Below are 20,741 nucleotides of genomic sequence, written 5' to 3'. Positions count from 1 at the left end.
AAACTGTGTTTGCTCCCTACTTTAGATTCCTTCTTACCTGCTTCAACTTCATACTAACCATTATAGCAGAGTGGTAGCACATTTCTGTTTTTCATCCATAAGAGTCTGTATTTAAATTCTGATCAGGCTTGGCATTTTTCATAAGCCAAAAACTTTACCTCATCAAAAAGAGAGCAGATAGCTGGCTGTAACTGGACATAGCACTTTTACTGCAGATGTAAAATAAATAAGTAATGGTTGTAATGCACATACAGCATATGAGATAAAAAAGGTAACAGTCAGAACTAATTCCTCAGAGAAATCGTATTTGCCACACAACCTCCAGTGAGTAGTGAAGGCGTCAACTGAAAACTCAAATTTCAGATAATTTTGGTAGGATTGAATGTTAAGTGTAGTAGTATATTTAGTTTAGCAATAAGGTAACAGGAAACCAAAGAAATTTTATAATTTTATAAAACCATTTGTCATTTTCTCCTATACATTTGACATGGATATTCGTTCTTCACCATGGCTGAATCATTATTAGATGTCTTGTGTTACTAATTTATGTTCAACATAATTATAATACAAACAGAAAATAATTCAGAAGTTTATCAATTAAAAAAATAAATAAAATTTTATTGTAAAAACCATGAATATATAAAAGAAGGGCTAATAAAAGCAAACATGAAAATTGGTGTAATTAAAAACAATGACTAATTTATTAAACAAATTAGTAAATGAATTTTTATTAATAAATAAGAACAACATGAGCATTTAAATGAAATATCCCTAACAAATGTAACTAGATAAATAACAAATATTTATTTAAAATAAAAATAATAAAATTGATGAATAACAATGATTTCAGACCAAACCTTTCAATCAACAGTGTCGTACTGTTACCTAAAAAATAACAATTAAAAAAAATATATAAAAAATACAGTCATTTCATAAAAATTATATTATCTTATATTAATTTCATAAATAAATGTTTATGTGCATATAAGTTATAATCCCTTTTTTGAAAATACATGCTTCAAAAAGAATTAAATTTGATCCTTTAGCAACTTTTTATTTGATGAACTAGGAAGTTGAATTTTTTAATAAATATTCAAAAAATGTATTTATGATCTGAGTAAATATGTTTTTATATGGGCATCATTTACATCTCTTAAAAACTTCAAAATATTCTGTTTGTTTCAACTCATGTTCAGTGCATTATTTACAATGTGATTATAGATGAAATCACAGATCTTTTCATTCAAATATCCTAAATCATCACAATCTTTCATAGAATATAAAGAATAGTGTTCTTTATATGGCCCCTGAAGAAATATAACACCAAGAGATCTTTCTCCGATGATCCACTGATTGCAAAACCATTCATACCTCAACCTCTAAGCTAAAAAGTGATTGTGCTCAATCACACTGACATGCATATGTCAACCTGAGCATATTTACTACAATGTTGAAGAAACAGATAGTTTTTTCAATCAGCAGAAAAGCAAAGAGCTGAAATATATCTAGATGACAACCATTTTGGTTTTCTCTGTACTGAAAAACAGCTCTACAACATTCTTGAAACCAAAGTCCATACCAAAGCACTTCAGAAATCTTTGACAAGTTCAACTACCTTACTTGCTTTCTCTCACCCCCTAGATTGTACAGCTTTGCTGATTAACACAACCATTGACATAAAAAGACACCTTGTGTGTGAAAATATTTTAAAAAGTTTTCATCATATTTTCTTCCCTAGTACCTAATTTTAAATACTGCACATTTTGGATTACCTTTTAATTTTATGTCTTAGTTGAAGTCTATAATTAGAGTATTTATTAGGCATGTAATCATAATTTCTTTTTTAAAATACCTTGCAATATAGACTGAGAAATACAAAGCTTCAAAATGTGACGGCTTGATAACCCAAAATGTCTTTGGGTTGATAATCCTCTCAAATATACTTGACATATTTTTTTGCTTGTGAACGGCCCTCCAGATAATTTACCCTTTCTTTTACTTTTTGAAAGCATTAATTGATGTGTCTGAGTCACTCTACCATTCATTCATATTTGTCTAAACTTTTACCAAAAAGTAATAACAGACTTAAATACCATGATGATACCTTACACTTTTTCTTTGCAGATGCTATGTCATTACAGTAACAAAGACGTTATTGGGGGGTAATATTGGTATTAACAGAATAATCTTGATAATTTCTTATATTATAACTGAAAACTTTTACCTTCCTAGGTCTATTGAGAGAAAATGTTTACATTTTTATTATTGCGATTCTTTTCCAAAAATGCTATAAATATTTGTATGAATTGTTTATTATTTTATTTGATAGGAAATCCTATAACTGTTTGACAATTCCTTCATAAGTCAAAATGAAGGAACTCGAAAATATTTATGGAAAAAGTATATATATATATATATATATATATATATATATATATATACTTTTTCCATATATTTACTTTTATATATATTTACTTAATTAGTTTTTAATACCATTATAATATACAATTATATTTTAGTATAATGTAAAATTATATCTCGGTTTTACACAGTATGTAGAACTTTTGAAAAGCCGATGTGAGATCATAAAATATAATTTACTGAACAAGGACTTCCTTTTAACAATGAGATCTTACACGTCACAAATTATCCAGATAAGATTTTTTAAGATTTCGCAAACATTTTATTATAATGAATGAACTGATGAGCTGTTGTAAGAGGATCTAATCTAATACTGAGATTTTCAATTAAGTTTTTATTTGCCGTGATGATGTCAAGCAAAGCCAGAAATTTGATTAATGGGTATTTAAGAAATATTATTGTAGCTGATGTAATAATATGGAAATCTAGCTAGAACAGTATAATTTCTTTCTTTTTTGAAATAAAAGAACAATTCTTAAGTAATAAAATTTGATGAAGTTTTAATTTGCATTTTCTAGATGTGCAATACATTTCAGAAAACATTTAGGGATTGTTTATAAATTTTGGTTAATATTTTAAATTAATAAAATACTTTTTCTCAACATATTTTATGACAAAATTAAGTAGTTGGGTATTATTTTCCACAGATTTATCTTCGGAGTACCCATATTTATAAAAAAAATATTAATTTTTCATCATAATTTTTAGCAAGATATTTAATGCTTGCTGATAAAATCTTAGAACATGTTATAACTTTTTAACAGTGAGGAGAAAATGCTAGTCCAGCTTATATACTCAAAAATGATAAAATTTTTATAACCACTCATTTAAATTGAATCCCTATTATTTTTTCAAGTAGAATTATTAAAGTTCAGAAAGTCTATTGTCAGTGTTAGTCAATTGTGAAATTATTTTTAATATAAAATAAACAATTTAATATGTAATGAAAAATGTTTACTTCCAAAATATGAAAAAATTGACATATACACTTTTCTCCTAATGTGAACGTTGCAATCTGTTTAACTAATGAACAATAAGCAACCCCCCACCACAATCCAATAAGATGAAGATGATATGTAATTAAGGTGTAGTACTGTATAGATTCAGGCTGACCATTCTTAAGACGTATGGTTAATTAAACCCCAACCACCAAAGTACATTGGTAACCACTGTCTAGTATTCAAATTTGTGTAAAAGCAATACACTTTTACTAAGATTTGAACCTCAGAACCTTCAGCTTCAAAATCAGCTGTTAAACAATTGATTAGTGATGAAAGTTACCCATACCTACTTGAAAACACTTTTTATAATTATTAAAATGTACTACTTTGACTATTTTTCTAAAATATAACTTCTGTCAATTATGGTTTTGAACAAATTAATTTTTGACTTGTACTTTCGTTAATAACACTTTATGCGACAATTAACCGATAGAATCTAATATTTGTTATAAAATACACTATTTTTATCATTCATTTTTAAACACTGACCTATGATAAAGATGTTATTTTGGCATATGGTAAAATTTAGCATAATTTTTCAATGAAAAATGGTATGTGGCATTGCATTCAGACATAAAAAAAATTATAGTTGTTATTTTTAGACACTTATTATGTGTATTCTTAAACATTTTTGTGAAAAATAAATTAATAAATAAATGAAGAAGAAAGGCAAAATTTATCACTAAAAAAAAATTAATTACTGAATTATCAACTTACTCTTTATACAATTATTTTTCTGAAAGTCAGGTTTAAACCCTGGAATACAACTGCACGTTTCATTTAAACACCTAACAGCAGTAAAATGTTTTGACTGTATGACACATTCTCTAGGATCTTTACAATGTTCTCCCAGTTCTGGAAAAAACCAATACATAAATCTATGGATTAATTGTTTACTGATGAAATTGAGTGTTGATTAAACATGGTAGTTTTAAAAAGTTGCTGATAATGTTTTTGAATGGTTCAAAATTAGAACAAGATTTAACCAACCAAGTATCTTTACAGATCACACTAACTCCTGACTACATGAATTGTAATATATAAGATCTTATGTAGGCTTATATACAAAATTCATTCTGATAATAATTAGTAAATATTTGACAGCGTTTGAAAGTTTTTGTATCAAGAAAAATACTACTATTTGAAAAACAATAAAAGAAAAAGAACAAAAGCTTCAAAATTAGGATGGAGAAAAAGGGTCCTCATTTAGCTAAAAAAAGGTGCTCTTTTATCATGACAATGCACCAGCTCACTCATCTGCGATTTCACTTGCTACATTAGCTAAATTGTGATATTAATTACTTCCTCATCCAACCTATTCAGATTTAGCCCCTTTTGATGTCTTTTTGTTTCCAAACTTTTTCATAGAATGAACAAGTTATTGCTGAAATGAATAATTATTTTGGAGAGTTTGACAAATCATACTTCTTAGAAGACATTAAAAAGTTAGAAAATTGCTGCAATAAGTGTATGAATATAAAAGGGGATTATGTTGAAAAATAAATTAAATGTTTGTAAAAAAGTCTCTATTTTAAAATCACTGACTTTTCAAATCAAAATAATATATAATTACTCAAACACAAACAATGTGGTGAATGAATGTTGGTCTGATTGGCTGTGATGAACCTTTATAGAATTGTAAGCATTTTCAACGCTTGCATTGATCCCAATAGTAAACAGTCTGTCAATGATTACATTTTTTAATTTATATTACTGGTTAGCCCAACTCAAACTCTAAATTTTATGTTTTTAGATCTATTCATATCATTACATCAGTGTCTTAATATCTTGTTTACTGTAAATTACCTGGTTTTAATATGATACAAAATTTAACATCATATAATATGAGATAAGATTACTTCATATAATCATGTTATATGATTTTTGATTGATCAATTCAGTATATTCTAATAAGTTAAATGCAGTTAATATTAAAAGTTTTAATTTTTACCTTTATTTAACCAATCATCTAAACCATGGATCAATTGGTAACTTTAAATTTCACTTTCTTCATCTCATTTTTGCTATGAAATTGTTTTAAATGTATATACTGTCACAAAATTCTTTCTTAATGAATTAGAATTTCTTCCTTCCAATCTTCTATCAGAAATACATTTCTTGAATCGTTTTACTCATATATAAACATTATTTATTGCAAATATACTATTAATCATAATTAATTCTCTATATAATTATTGCAATTCTATAACCCATTGTTCATTTTTTTTTTTTACAGAGTTAAATTTTTTTTTGTCTTCAGTCATTTGACTGTTTTGATGCAACTCTCCAAGATTCCCTATCTAGTGCTAGTCGTTTCATTTCAGTATACCCTCTACATCCTACATTCCTAACAATTTGTTTTACATATTCCAAACGTGGCCTGCCTACACAATTTTTTCCTTCTACCTGTCCTTCCAATATTAAAGCGACTATTCCAGGATGCCTTAGTATGTGGCCTATAAGTCTGTCTCTTCTGTTAACTATATTTTTCCAAATGCTCCTTTCTTCATCTATTTGCCGCAATACCTCTTCATTTGTCACTTTATCCACCCACCTGATTTTTAACATTCTCCTATAGCACCGCATTTCAAAAGCTTCTAATCTTTTCTTCTCAGATACTCCGATCGTCCAAGTTTCACTTCCATATAAAGCGACACTCCAAACATATACTTTCAAAAATCTTTTCCTGACATTTAAATTAATTTTTGATGTAAACAAATTATATTTCTTACTGCAGGCTTGTTTCGCTTGTGCTATTCGGCATTTTATATCGCTCCTGCTTCGTCCATCTTTAGTAATTCTACTTCCCAAATAACAAAATTCTTCTACCTCCATAATCTTTTCTCCTCCTATTTTCACATTCAGCGGTCCATCTTTGTTATTTCTACTACATTTCATTACTTTTGTTTTGTTCTTGTTTATTTTCATGCGATAGTTCTTGCGTAGGACTTCATCTATGCCGTTCATTGTTTCTTCTAAATCCTTTTTACTCTCGGCTAGAATTATTATATCATCAGCAAATCGTAGCATCTTTATCTTTTCACCTTGTACTGTTACTCCGAATCTAAATTGTTCTTTAACATCATTAACTGCTAGTTCCATGTAAAGATTAAAAAGTAACGGAGATAGGGAACATCCTTGTCAGACTCCCTTTCTTATTACGGCTTCTTTCTTATGTTCTTCAATTATTACTGTTGCTGTTTGGTTCCTGTACATGTTAGCAATTGTTCTTCTACCTCTGTATTTGAACCCTATTTTTTTTAAAATGCTGAACATTTTATTCCAGTCTACGTTATCGAATGCCTTTTCTAGATCTATAAATGCCAAGTATGTTGGTTTGTTTTTCTTTAAAGAAAAACAAACATTATTTAACAGAGTTAAATATAAGTTTGAAAACTAAATGATTCTATACCAGTTGCTGGCTGAAATATGCTTCTACAACTGTTCTAAATATGGTCAATTCTTTTAATATAATCCTTGTTTGTTACATAATTAAAAAAGTATAATTACAAAAGTATTAACTGTGCATATTTGTATAAGATTTCTTTCTACATCTTGCGCAAATTTGATCTGCTACTAAAATTAAGATAAAGCATTTTAGTTTTAATATTATTCAGCATATAATATTTAGTTCAATATAATAGTGTAGAAAAGAAGTGTTTATAAAATAATTTTATATCACTGACTGAATGGTATTGATATAGTGATTTCTTTTTAATAAATTTTAGAAGTCAAAAATGCAAGCTAAAACCACACAATTTACATGACATTTAAGGATGCTGAATTCATTTATGGTTAATGAATTAAGCTTGTAAGAAAAACAATTTAATTAATTCTGTGTATTAAAATATAGAATCAAATTTTATCAAAAGTGAAAATGATATTTTACTAATTACACTGATAAACATAATTTTTGTTTCCTAACATGCAATACATGATTTTAATCTGCTTTTTGATGTTGAAAACGAATGTGAACTCAGAATCTTTCTATCACCCCTCATTTATGAAAAATTTTAAAATTTTAATTAAAGGAGTTTTTCATTTTTCAACGTATAGTTAGCAATTTAAGCTCCTATATTGTATTTTGTTAGCTCATTTTTTATTGTTTAACTTTGTTAACATAATTTGTAAGCTATAAATAAAAAATACTATACAATGAATTAAATGATATTATAGTCACATATTATGACATCGTATCTAATACTAAAGAGTAAGCCTTCATGGACACGATTAATCATATTTGGGCAGGTCAAAACATGTAGCTGAAAACACAGATGTGTTGTGTTAAGCACTGGATTTAGGAATGAATTAATTTTAGTCAGTTTTATTGCTGTCTTAAGTTTGTTAACAGTGCAGTGTCATAATGCCTTGAAATTGTGTAAATGATGTGGATGACTTTTGTTATGTATATGGTGAGTTTAGCATAAAATCAATTAGAAAAAAACCATAAATTAAAATTAAAAATGCATATCATTTGTACTTGCAGTGCAAAATTGGTGATCAGGATAAGATGTGGGCTCCTCATACAGTATGCACTAATTTTTCTGTATATTTAAGAGGATGGCTGAAAGGTACACTGAAGTATTTGCCATTTCGTGTACCTCTGGTTTGGTGTGAACCAAAGGATCATGTAACTGATTGTTACTTTAATTTAACAAGTGTGTCTGGAATTTCTAAAAAATCTAAACATACTGTAAAATATCTTTCATTGCAATCTGCAATTAGGCCTGTACCTCACAGTGAAATTATTCCAGTTCCTGACCCACCTGTGAATGTATGTTTCAAAAACAGCGATGAAGAATCAGGCAGTACTGAAGAAGACAACAGTGATTTTGATTTTGAATTATCTTCCAATAAGCCACATCTTATATTACAAGGTGAATTAAACGTCTTGGTTAGGAATTTAAATTTACCAAAAAATCAAGCTGAACTGTTAGGATTAAGACTGCAAAGTTGGAATTTACTTCAAAAAAATACAAAAATTTCAGGCTTTCAAAGTCAGCAAAAAGAACCTTCTCAGTACTTTATTGATGAAAATAATTTGGTTTATTGCACAAATATTGATGAGCTTATGTTGCACTTAGAATAAGATCATAAACCTGAGGACTGGTGCCTTTTGATTCATCCAAGTATAGTTTAAAAGTAGTTCTACTATACAATGGTAACAAATATTTTTCGATACCAATCGCTTGTGATATTAATTTGAAAGAGACATACAATGTGATGAAAAACATTCTTGAAAAAATAAATTATAAAAAACATAGTTGGAATATATGTGGTGATATGAAAGTTGTAGCTATTTTGTTAGGCATGCAGTTAGGTTATATTAAGTACATGTGTTTTCTTTGCGAAAAGGGACAGCCGAGCTAGGGATAACATTATGTTACTAAAGAGTGGAAAAAATGAGACAGCTTAGCTCCAAATAGGAAAAATATTATTCATGAGCCCTTGGTTGAACCCAAAAAAGTATTTTTAATTAGGAATAATTAAAAATTTTCTAAAAGCAATGAAGAAGGATAGTCCTGGATGTACATCAGGCAGAAATTTCCAAATGTAAGTGAAGGAAAAATTAAAGAAGGAATATTTGTTGGTCCTCAAATAAGAGAGTTGGTCGAGATGATGTATTTAACTCGATGTTAAATAATAGAAAGTGCAGCTTAAATATATCATAAAGAATATATCAGAGAAGAATATATAATATAGATATAATATATATATATATAGATATATATTTATCATAAAGAAGTTTGCAAAAATTTTCTCGGCAAACAAAAATCTGACAATCACCACAATATTGTTAATCAACTTCTTACTTCATACAGGGCTATAGGATGTAATATGTCTTTGAAAATACATTTCCTCTACTCACATCTGAATTATTTCCCGGACAATCTCGTAGACGTTGGTTACAAACATGTTGAACGTTTCCACCTAGACATTTTGGTGATGGAAAGCCGCTATAAAGGGAAATGGAATACTACCATGCTAGCTGATTACTGTTGAACATTAATTTGGGATGTGCTTGAGACTATAAAAGAAAAGCATCAGCGAAATCATTCGAAGAGGAAGAAGATGAAGAATGGACATCAAAAAACAGATTGAATAGAAAGATCTAGAAGAAACAAAAAAAAATTCTTTCTTGAAAGAATTCATAGAAAATTGTAGAAGTGTCAGACAATAGAAATCAACTCAATTATGCTTGAATAAACTAAAGGATAAGTCGGCTGCTGTTACTACAGGTCAAGCCCTTGTTTCAGAGGTATAAATACTGCCGAGGAGCAGAAAACTTCAGTTCAGTAGTGTACAATAAATATGAATCTCAGTTCAATGTCTGATAAATGATAGTTCATTGTCTAGAACAGTGTACATGAGCGTTTGCAGTGAGTGTGCGTAACAAATTGATTGAACAATGGTTAAGTACGAGAAGCTGTTCAGTAAGCTCTTTGTGAACAGGTCCCAAAGTGACAGTGTAAGCTATTTCCTTTTATTAACATTAAAAATAAATAATTCTTGCAAAAATAAATTGTTGATTTTTCTATTGTTATCTTGGTGTTATAATCTCTTGTTAATTTAATCTTAATTTGTATTAGCTGCTGTAAGTTTTATCATAAAATTGGAATTGTATTCTATAATTTATAATTGATTCATTTTGTATGTTGTAAGTTATTTAAGAATAAATAAATAATATTTGTCAGAATTTTTATGTACTTTCTCCCAACATCCTTGTCAAATTGTGAACACATGACAATAATATACTCATACTAGATACTATAATACTACAATTTTGAATGCATGATTTGAAGATATATATATATTATTTTCCTGAAATTAATCTTTTTAAGATTCATATTATTCTTCTGTACTGTTAAATTATATTTAAATTCTATTAAATAAACCACCTAGTACAGAATATTGTGATAGGCATATTTTAACTAAATTTTTCATGAAATTACTTTCATAAGATCTCACATCCTCAGTCATGATTGTCTGTTATTGTGTAACAGAAATAAAAAAAAAAAAATACTAAAATAATGAAAATTGCTTATTAATTTACACGAGTGCTGCTATTTGTTGTGCTGTTTTTATAAGACTATCTCCCTCAAACACTGCCTGATGTTTATCGAATTGAAATTTTGTTTGTATTAATATATGTAATATTTTTCTAATATATCTATCTAATTTTGTTATTATTATTTTCTAATATTTGTAAATTTGTGTTATTATCAGAAATAGGATGTTTATTAGATAAACCTAATTTAATATTTTTGTAATTTTTATAATGTTCAAAAAAATCTTGTTTTAAAGGCTCTATTTGTTTTTTCTATATACTCATAAACACCATCACAACCATTACATTTAATTTTATAAATTCCACTCAGATTGTTTATTTAATTTTTTTTGTTTTTTTTTTACAAATATAAGAAATAACTATTTTAGAACCATTATTTTCTCATAAGCCATATCTAACATACTATTACCTCTTTGGAATTTTATAATGATTATTTTCTATACTGTTGCAACTAATATATTTGGTTAAAAAAAAATCATTACTGAAGAATTAATAAAACTTACTGCCCAAAAATTACTCTTCAGTCTTCCTGAATGTCAGCTCACAGGTATAATAATACTAGCCATGAGATTAATGATTAAATAATAAATCATTTTATTAGAAATTTATAAAATGAAAATTGTACCTACTGTAGTGAGTTTTAAAAATATGCACTACTTATTGAATTTGAAATAAATTGATTTAAGATTGTGAATTATCCACAGAAAATCCTCTGGAAAAAATTATCATAAATTTTCCTTGAAAAATTTACGATTAAATGTTTATTATCAACATAAAAATTTTCTTCACTCAAAACCAAACAAAACAAACTTTTTTCTTCTTTCATTGTTAATTTTATAAAATTCAGATTTATTATTTGAAATGAATTCCCATATTTCATCATATAAAAACAAAGCTATGCCATAACAAAAAAAAAGGAAGCACAACGCATGGAGTACTAATGCGCAAGTAAACAACTAACACAATACCAGCACAGATGGTATACTTTAAAAAAATAGTTTTTTTATTCTCATCACTACAAAAACACATATGATAATAGATCATGCCAATTCAAGATAAATTATAAATACAGAAATGAATTATTACATAAAAAATAAATGTGTTTAAAGTGCATATTAATTATTTAAATAGCAACACATGAAATAATATTAAGGTAAATACATTAAATAACGTATTATTTTGTAATAACAAATTATTACAAAATAATCACACTTCAATAGGCATTTATTGAAAACTAGCTGACCCATCTAGTCAGAACCTGGGCCCTCAGGGCTCAGATCAGCCCAGGTGAATCCTGGAGCCAACAGAGGGGCTCCTAGGGCCAAGGGGCCTACCCCATTGCTGCAGAGATCACTTAGCTCCCCAATTCGCTAAGGGAACCGGCACCCCAGATACCGACAGAGCTTGCTTTGGTCGCCATTCCCATCTACCCAAAGGGCTCCACCCACTGAACTCCTGCATTGTATTATCCTCATGGTTGTGAGAATAATACTGAATAATTACAATATTCAGGCTTTATAGAAACCTGAAAAAGAAATTAAACTATAATATATATAATATTAATAACTATGGTAATTGAACTACACACACCTTTGACAACAAAAAATTCATAACTAATTTCTTTGCCATGGAGGTAGAAATATAATAATGAAGTAATAGGATTGATTTATTTTTTCCTTAATGAATATCTAATTCACAACTTCACCCTCCTTGGGGGAAAAAAATGAATGTTGTTAATATCTTAACCTTCAAGAGGGCTATAGGCTAGGGCCTCAGTTGATGGCTTGAAACCTTCCCTGGGAAAACCAAGAATGTATCCTGCAAATCTGAAAGTAATCGGTCGATTGGTTTTTGTGTGATGTGAAAACAAACAGACAAATTTCATATATATATTTCTGAATAACGGTGATCTGTTAGATCAAAAGTGTACCTGATGCACGCAAAAATTAGCCTTCTACCTGCTAACAAATGCCCCGTTTGAATTTTGAAAATCGGACAATTGTTTGCAGAGATATTATAAGAGCACCCCATTGTACCTTCCACAACACCATTCTACAGGCACCCGATTTGTTACCAGTTAATGGTGATGATTGGTCTAGCCTCCCACAAGATGCTTGCATACCTCACCACTCTAGCCTCACACACAGTTCCCACGGAAAGCCCTTATTGTTAAACAGAAATTTTAAAAAATTTATTTAATACTATTTTATTTAATGTAAATTTAATTCTATTATTTTTGTAATATTATTCATTCTATTGATTCAAATCATTCAGTTCAACCCAGTTCATACAGCAGTAAAGACTCACAGTTCACAGTTCATTATTCAATCTTTAAAGTTTTGGCTTCAACTGACAAATCTCCATTACTACATATAAATGTAGTAATTTTATAGAAGTAATTTCATATGTAGTAATTTTTTTTTTTGAGATGAAATATATCTAAAAATCAGTTATGTCAAGAAACATGGGTAAAGATCGAGTAGTTTTTTTGTTTATCCCGAAGAAATCAAAAACCCTCTTCCTCTTTATATAATAGTATAGATTATTTTGACCAAAACATTTTTGTACACATTGATTAAGAACAGAAAATTCACATTTAAAAAAATTTCATTACTATTTAAAAATTCATTGCCAGAGTAATATTGTTTCTACAAAATAAAATATTTTAATTGTATTTTAAATGAATTAAAATACGTAAGGCAAAGCAAGTGTTGAGTTAATGAAAATAATTCTGTTGTCTGATTTGGTAGGGGTGGATATTGTTAGTTTTTTAAGAATGTGACTTATTTTTTTCACATATATTTTTTTTTTTCATAAACATTAACACAAGAATAAGTAAAGATATTTTATTTTCTAAATATCGAAGCACACAATTCATACTCGTGGACACAAAATTATGAACTGAAAAACCATTTTTGAATCTTAAAAAATTGTTCATTTTCAAAAAATTGACACAACAGATTTATCAAAGTGGGTTTAACAAAAGAATAACAAAAAATGTGATGCAAATCTAACAATGTTCTTCAGAAATTAAATAATAGAAGTAAACACGTATTTATTTTTCAGGAGTGGTATATTAATAACACATAAAAAAATCAGCAGGTGTCTCCTCCACAGTTAAAATTATTAATGAAAATCTGTTGATGACAGAAAAACAAATGTAATGTAAAAAAATGTAAATCTACAAATGTGATGAATAAACCAATAGTTGAAATCATAAGCATATGAACATACCAACAGCGGTCATTATTACAAAAATACAAATATATGAGCAGTCTGATCAAAGATTTTAACAATTAAAAGCTAATGTAAGTTTTAAAAACATATCAAATTTGAATATTGTTTAAACATACCCGCAACATTCCAGCAAGCTCCATCTCTATAAACAGATGAAGCTGTACACCTACACTGATGAATAACCGGGTTGCAAATTGAATTTTGCAAATATTCTTGGCATTGACCATCTTCTTCACAACTGCTCTCAAAACTATCTGCAACTGGGAATTAAAAGAAAAAAAAATGATTTGTAGAATATATTTCTACAAGGGTAAAATATTTAATGACAATTTTTTTCTTTATTGTCATATAATTTACAAATACATACCAATTATAAAAACTGAATGAAAAAGGATTTATGTTATAGTAAATGTACTTTGTAACATAATAAAATATAGACTAGAAAACATATCTTTCAACCACCTCTGTATTTATTGATAGGAATTCATATCTCAAGCACAAATGGATATATATTTTAATAAAGTTTGATAAAATTAATATCCATTTTTCTAAAAAAATAATAATTCAAAAAGTTATTTTCATAAGAAAAAAAATGAAATGTCTATGCTCTCAATTTTCAAAACTGTAACAGAAGAAATAAACTTTGCAGTATAGGTGAAACAGAATTAACCTTCAATTACCAGAAATAAGCAATAAAAGAAATAAAGAAAAGTAATAACTCTGGGTAAAATACAAATTAAATTTTATCACTAATATTGTCAAGTGTGGTCAGGTCAAGGTGTGAGTAGAACAGATTACTAAAAAATTGTTTTATTCAATAGCTAGTTGAACAGATAGTCCTGCCACCATACAGCAGGTTTTCAGAATTAATTAATAAATTATGATTACAATAAGATGATGTTAGGCAAATATATACCTGTTATGTAATTTCCCCCTCCTCGCTAAGAATTGATAAAAAGTAAACAAATTAGAATTTGTTTATAAAAGTCCAACTAGTGTGTTAAAAAATTTGGAGTAAATAACTGATAATTTCAAATGAATTAGGTTAACTGATGCATTGCTTTATGAAAAGCATGTAATTATGCTTACTGTGCATCTTGCAATTTACATTTTTACTTGAAAAGTTTTTAAAAAGTGACTATTACACTTCATTTTAATATGAAAGTTATAAAAGCTTACTTTCTGAAAAAGTGTAACATACAGTAAAAGCTAATTCAATCACAGGTAAAGTTTTTATAACTTTCATCTTAAAGTAAACAGTTTTTAAAATATGATAAAATATTATGGGATACCAAAATTCAAACCTTTAGATTTTTTACAAATTATTTTTATATAATATAATATTATTAAAATAATATAATAATTTATGTTATTATATTTTTTATTTCTAAAATTGATGCAATCATAAAAATAACATTTCACCAGACAATATAATAGATTTGAAATATAATTAATATGAATATTTTCCAAGAAATAAATTATTGAAATTGATGAAAAATTGACTATATTGAATTGTCCCCTCTTGAGCATTACAGCACAGATAAAACAGTTTAGGGAGTAGATCCATTGTATAGTATTCCAACAGAACTATATTTCTACCAATAAACTCTCTCACTGCTACATGAGTAGCTGTATTGCTATGATGCAAGATTCACAAGTGGCTGGTGAAAAGTACTTTAATCCAACTTCAATATCCAGGCTTAATAACATCTAATAACACTTTTGCACCCATATTTTTACACCAAAATCTTCAGTTAAATATATCAGTAACTGTCTTCTGATATTCACTTCCTCAGACTTACTCTTTACAGCCATTTGAAGATTCCATTGCATAATATGAAGAATTTGTATAAAGCTTTTATCAATTCTACTCAATAATGACCACCATTACCCGCATCCTAAATAACACCTTTTCTTCTTTCAGAAAAATATTTTTACTACAAACTGATGTTCTGTTCATTATACTGTTACCTCTCAATAAATGTTTGCAACCATCTTTTTGATTCCACTTCCACTTTCACAGTTTAATAAGAAATTAAATAATGTTTGTTGGTTTGTTGCTGTAAATCAAGTTCTAACATTCTTATGAAAGTACACCGTAAAACACAGAAAATACTAGTTGCCAGTAAGAGACAAGTTAACAGTAACAGATCAATATTTTTCCATCATCAAACCAATGTAGTAAGATCCTGTTATGGCACTACAAAACACACACACACACACACACACAGCAACTGATCTATTAAATAAATAAATATTTTAATGGGTTGACACATAATAAACATAATCCTACACATCATATCAGGAATGGGTAAGTATGCTACTCAGCAAATAAAAAAATAGTTGTTATATTTTCCTGGCATTGGTGGCATTCCGGGCATTCTTATACAGTGGCAAAATAATAATCATGAAAAAAAATTAATTTTTTTTTACTTTAATCAGCTCCCCCACTCCCAATAATGCTTCCAAAATATTTTTTTTAGGCTACTTGCACTACTACTATGCTTAGGAAGATATAAAAATAATTTTGGTTAAAAAAATATACAATAAATATAAAGATAGCTGTTTTCAATTTTTTGGAAAGAAGGAATTTGGAAGCAATTTTTTTTTAAATGGTAAGCCAAACATGTATGCATGTGCTGAGCTTAATGTAGCAAAATGTAGTTATGGTAGCAAAATTTTGAGAAATCAGTTTATACAAAGTTATTCAGCTTCAAATAAACCAACCCACAAACATATTTATGTACAAACATTACCCCCACTTTTTTTTGGGAGATGGCTGGGTCAAAAATACCCATATACCATTTTTATTTTTCAATCATATTTTGACTGAAAGTAGTCACTATTTGACTGACGGAAAGTAAAAGACATATCCCAACATTTGCGTGTATAGATCAAGGAAAACTATAATAAAATCTTGAACAAAGAAGTATTACAGAATGGATAATTAATTAAAAAAGAAAGTGGTTAAGTCATATTAATTCTGGAAAATAAAAATACAATGAAATAATAGTAAATTAGATATGAATTTAACAAATAATTACCAAAAAATTTATAATATATTAATGAAAATTATTTGAGGACATTGCTTGAATACATTCAACAAATGTGCAGAAATTCAGGATTTTCTTTACTGTTCTAATTATTTAAAAGGTCATCATCAGAATAAAATTTTTCAATAAAATAATTTTTTTTAACTTTATAAAAAGTGACTATTTAAATGAATGCTTTAAAGATCTTCCTACCAATTTATTTAAAATAAAATTATCACATTTTTATTCACAGAAACAATATTATTTGTACAAGTTTTAAAAAAATACTAATTAAAAAAACTTAAATCTTCACACTATTGATTAAATAGACAATTAAACCAACCTTTGGACTGGTATCTTATATATTTATAATATAATTTACTAAGAAATGTAAAAACTTACAACTACATGTAAATAGACATAACATACTTGGAAGACACCTTGTGCTATCGTAACTAAGAATGTGGCTGACTTTACACCGACATACGCTAAGGCAACGGGAATTAAGCACAACACAGTCACTATCATTGTGACATGGATCACCAATACCTGAAAATAGAATTAAATAAATAAATAACATGCAATTTAATTTAATTATGGCTTAAAATAGAAATGAAATACCTTACACATTAATATACTACTCTTTTATATACTTTGTTATAATGAATAACAATTTAAAAAATCATTATAAAAAAACTGACAACACAAGTTGTACGACTTTCCCATCACACAGCTAAGTTGTGGTCTGGAAAAGTCCTGCAACTGTGGGTTATTTCTGATGCATGGTTTACACACACACAACTTAATTTAAAATATTTATCATTTCATTTAAATATAATATTTTTTCGTTTATTTAATTCAATGATTCTAACTAAAGCGTACGCATTTAATTTGTGCGGGTGTGTCGGTGATGGTCAGCACTAACTAAACTAATGTAATTTCACAAATTACATAGAATAAATTTTGGTTGTCAGTCGGCAGACTGGTGTAGTCGTGAGGCTTAATGTACCAGGACCCAAGTCAACCAGGCAATTGAGTTCAAAACCTAGCCAGAAAAGTAACACTTTAAATATTATTCATTTATGTAATTCTACCTCTCGATCTGTGACATCATAATAAAGCAGATGACTACAGCAGCATTTTTTGGGGTGGGGGTATGATTTTGCTCATACCTCATCCGCTTGACCTTTTAAGTTGAAAATTTAATGGCATCAGTGCTCCATATATAGAAGTAATCTGACCAAGTTTGGTCAAAATCAGTCAAGTAGTTCTGGAGATATAAGGTGATTTAGAGGCCAATACTGAACATACATATATATGAACATTAACATTCAGAAAATTTCCATCTGGTTTTTTGGGTTCCTTAGGTATCTAAAAATTAAGTTCCAGTGAAAACCGCACATGCCCAAATAGAACCAATTACAATTCTTTCCCTTCTAGAGCTATAGCTCTGCTGCACTGCTATCTAGACGGGAAAGTAAAAATTATAGCAAGAACAGGAAAAAGAATGATTGATATTTTCACAGACATTAGGGGTAGAAAAGTATAAGGAAATGAAGGAAAATGCTCAGAACTGAAGAAAACGGAGGATGTTCAGTTGAAATCTGTTGAAAAATAAGTCAACTGTAAAGGAACTCATTAAAAATCATCATAAAAACATATTCACACTTAAAATCAAGATTCTTAAAAAGTGTTTCCAAGACCATACTATTTCCCAAAACTGGACATGCACAAATATATATAACATAAATATCCTTCACATCAGCAACAAAAACAATATTACAAATAAATGGAATAGTAGAAAATTAGAGCATGTAACTTACAAATTTAACTGTATACAGCAGACATTTAAAGTAAACATTCACAACTAAGATATAATAAAAAATAGCAACAAAGGTATAATTAATTAATCAGTAGAATTAGAACATAATTTATGAGTAGATTAGGGAAATATCACATTTAATTCAAATAGTACAATTAACATTAAGTTCCATTATCTGCCATAATTACAATAGCAAGAGAAAAGTTCATTTTATATCAATATCTAAGAAGGTAACACACCTCATTAAAATATTCTACCTCATTATTAAAATATTTTGAATATTTTAATTATGATTTTTAATTTAATTTCCACAAATATTCTCATGAAGCAAATAACTACTAAAGTGTACCAAATATGAAGGAAAGGTAAAGCAGTAAGAAATAAAATTAATCTTTATAAATAAATTTATTCTATTAGGATGCAATTTGCTAGACCATTATTATTATCTATATCTTTAATTATAACATACATTATAAATATTACAAATTAACTTGCTACTAAAGTATAAACAGGCTACTGACTAGATGAAGGTAAACAGTCTGTTCCATCTTCATTAGGATGATAATTAAACGGGCAGACACACTTTCCAATATTACAATATACACCTACATCAGATTTTATTTTACATTCTCCTGAAGCATGACAATATCCTCCAAGTACTGAAAAAAAAGGAACCATAATTTTATTAATACATGACACCATAAATAATAACAATGATTATTTACATATCAATTATCTTATTAAACATCATTAGATTAAACATTCATTATTATCTGTATCAATGTACACTAAAATAATTATTGAAGAGTTAACATCTATTTTCTATTCCAAAACTTTTAAAAACCTGAATTATTTCATAACTTCATGAATGATTACATTGTTGACAAAAAAAAATTTTTTTAATGTTTCTCTAAGTGTGATACCGTTTCTTGAATTGTTTTATTGCTTACATTACAGATCTGTAAACACAATTTTTCCATCACCCTTAGTTTTAATTAAATTAAGTTTCAAAAAAAATTAAGGAAAAATATAGTTAATCTGAAAAAATTTATAATTTTGCACAGCTATACCTGTATTAGAATGATTTCGCTGATGCTTTTCTTTTACAAATAGCCTCAGGCACATCCCAAATTAATGTCCAACAGTAATCGGCTAGCGTGTTAATATTCCATTTCTCTTTATAGCGCCTTTCTATAACCAAAATGTCTTGGTGGAAACGTTCACTGTGTTCATCACTTACGTCTCCAGGGTTGTCTGGGAAAAAATCTAGATGTGAGTGGAGGAAATGTATTTTCAAAGACGTATTACATCCCATAGCTTTATATGAAGTAAAAAGTTGATTAACAATATCGTGGTAATTCTCGGATTTTTGTTTGTCGAGAAAATTTTTACAAACGACTTTAAATGAAGCTCAGGCTGCACTTTCTACATTATTTAACATTAAGTTAAATATATCATCTTTGACCAAATTTCTTATTTGAGGACCAAAAAATATTCCTACTTTAATTTTTCCTTCACTTAACATTTGGAAATTTCTGCCTGATGTACATCCCCAGGAGAAGGGGTAAAAATATTTTTTTTGGGTTCATGAATAATATTTTTTTCTATTTGGAGTTAAGTTGTCTCATTTTTTCCACTCTTTAGTAACATAATGTTTATCCCTAGCTCGGCTGTTCCATTTGCAAAGAAAACGCATGTACTTAGCATAGCCTAACAAAATAGCTATAACTTTCAAATCACCACATATATTCCAGCTATGTTTTTTATAATTTATTTTTTCAAGAACGTTTTTCATCACATTGTATGTCTCTTTCAAATTATTACCACAAACGATTGGTATCGAAGGATATTTGTTACAATTGTGTAGTAGAACTACTTTTAAACTATACTTGGATGAATCTAACAAAAGGGGCCAGTCTGCAGGTTTATCATCTTATTCTAAGTGCAACATAAGCTCATCAATATTTGCGCAATAAACCAAATTATTTTCATCAATAAAGTACTGAAAAGGTTCTTTTTCTCAGCTTCAAAAGCCTGAAATTTTTGTGACGTAAATTCTAACTTTGCAGTCTTAATCCTAACAGTTCAGTTCAGCTTGATTTTTTGGTAAATTTAAATCCCTAACCAAGACATTTAATTCACCTTGTGATATAAGATGT

General features: G+C 28.1%; 2 protein-coding genes across 3 annotated transcripts in view; one reads left to right on the top strand and one right to left on the bottom strand.

Annotated features, from left to right (window-relative positions):
* LOC142324727 (uncharacterized) overlaps nt 1-8,047 on the top strand; it is a 29,585-nt gene extending 21,538 nt beyond the window's left edge. The window contains exon 5 of the mRNA XM_075365653.1: nt 7,909-8,047. Coding sequence (XP_075221768.1) covers nt 7,909-7,922 — 14 coding nt within the window. The 3' untranslated portion in view covers nt 7,923-8,047. The remainder of the gene's footprint in view (nt 1-7,908) is intronic.
* Nucleotides 700-20,741, bottom strand: part of LOC142324726 (prion-like-(Q/N-rich) domain-bearing protein 25) — a 28,357-nt gene continuing 8,315 nt past the window's right edge. For both annotated transcript variants that reach the window (XM_075365646.1, XM_075365645.1), the window contains 5 exons: nt 19,104-19,241; nt 17,190-17,309; nt 13,845-13,988; nt 4,140-4,277; nt 700-885 (listed from right to left, as the gene is read on the bottom strand). In XM_075365646.1, the coding sequence (XP_075221761.1) occupies nt 785-885; nt 4,140-4,277; nt 13,845-13,988; nt 17,190-17,309; nt 19,104-19,241 (641 nt within the window). In that variant the 3' untranslated portion in view covers nt 700-784. The remainder of the gene's footprint in view (nt 886-4,139; nt 4,278-13,844; nt 13,989-17,189; nt 17,310-19,103; nt 19,242-20,741) is intronic.

This window comes from Lycorma delicatula, chromosome 5, assembly GCF_047948215.1.
Source record: "Lycorma delicatula isolate Av1 chromosome 5, ASM4794821v1, whole genome shotgun sequence".
Classification (NCBI taxonomy): domain Eukaryota; kingdom Metazoa; phylum Arthropoda; class Insecta; order Hemiptera; family Fulgoridae; genus Lycorma; species Lycorma delicatula.
Note: the sequence above shows the minus strand (reverse complement) of the source record. Positions and strands in the feature narration are given on the sequence as shown.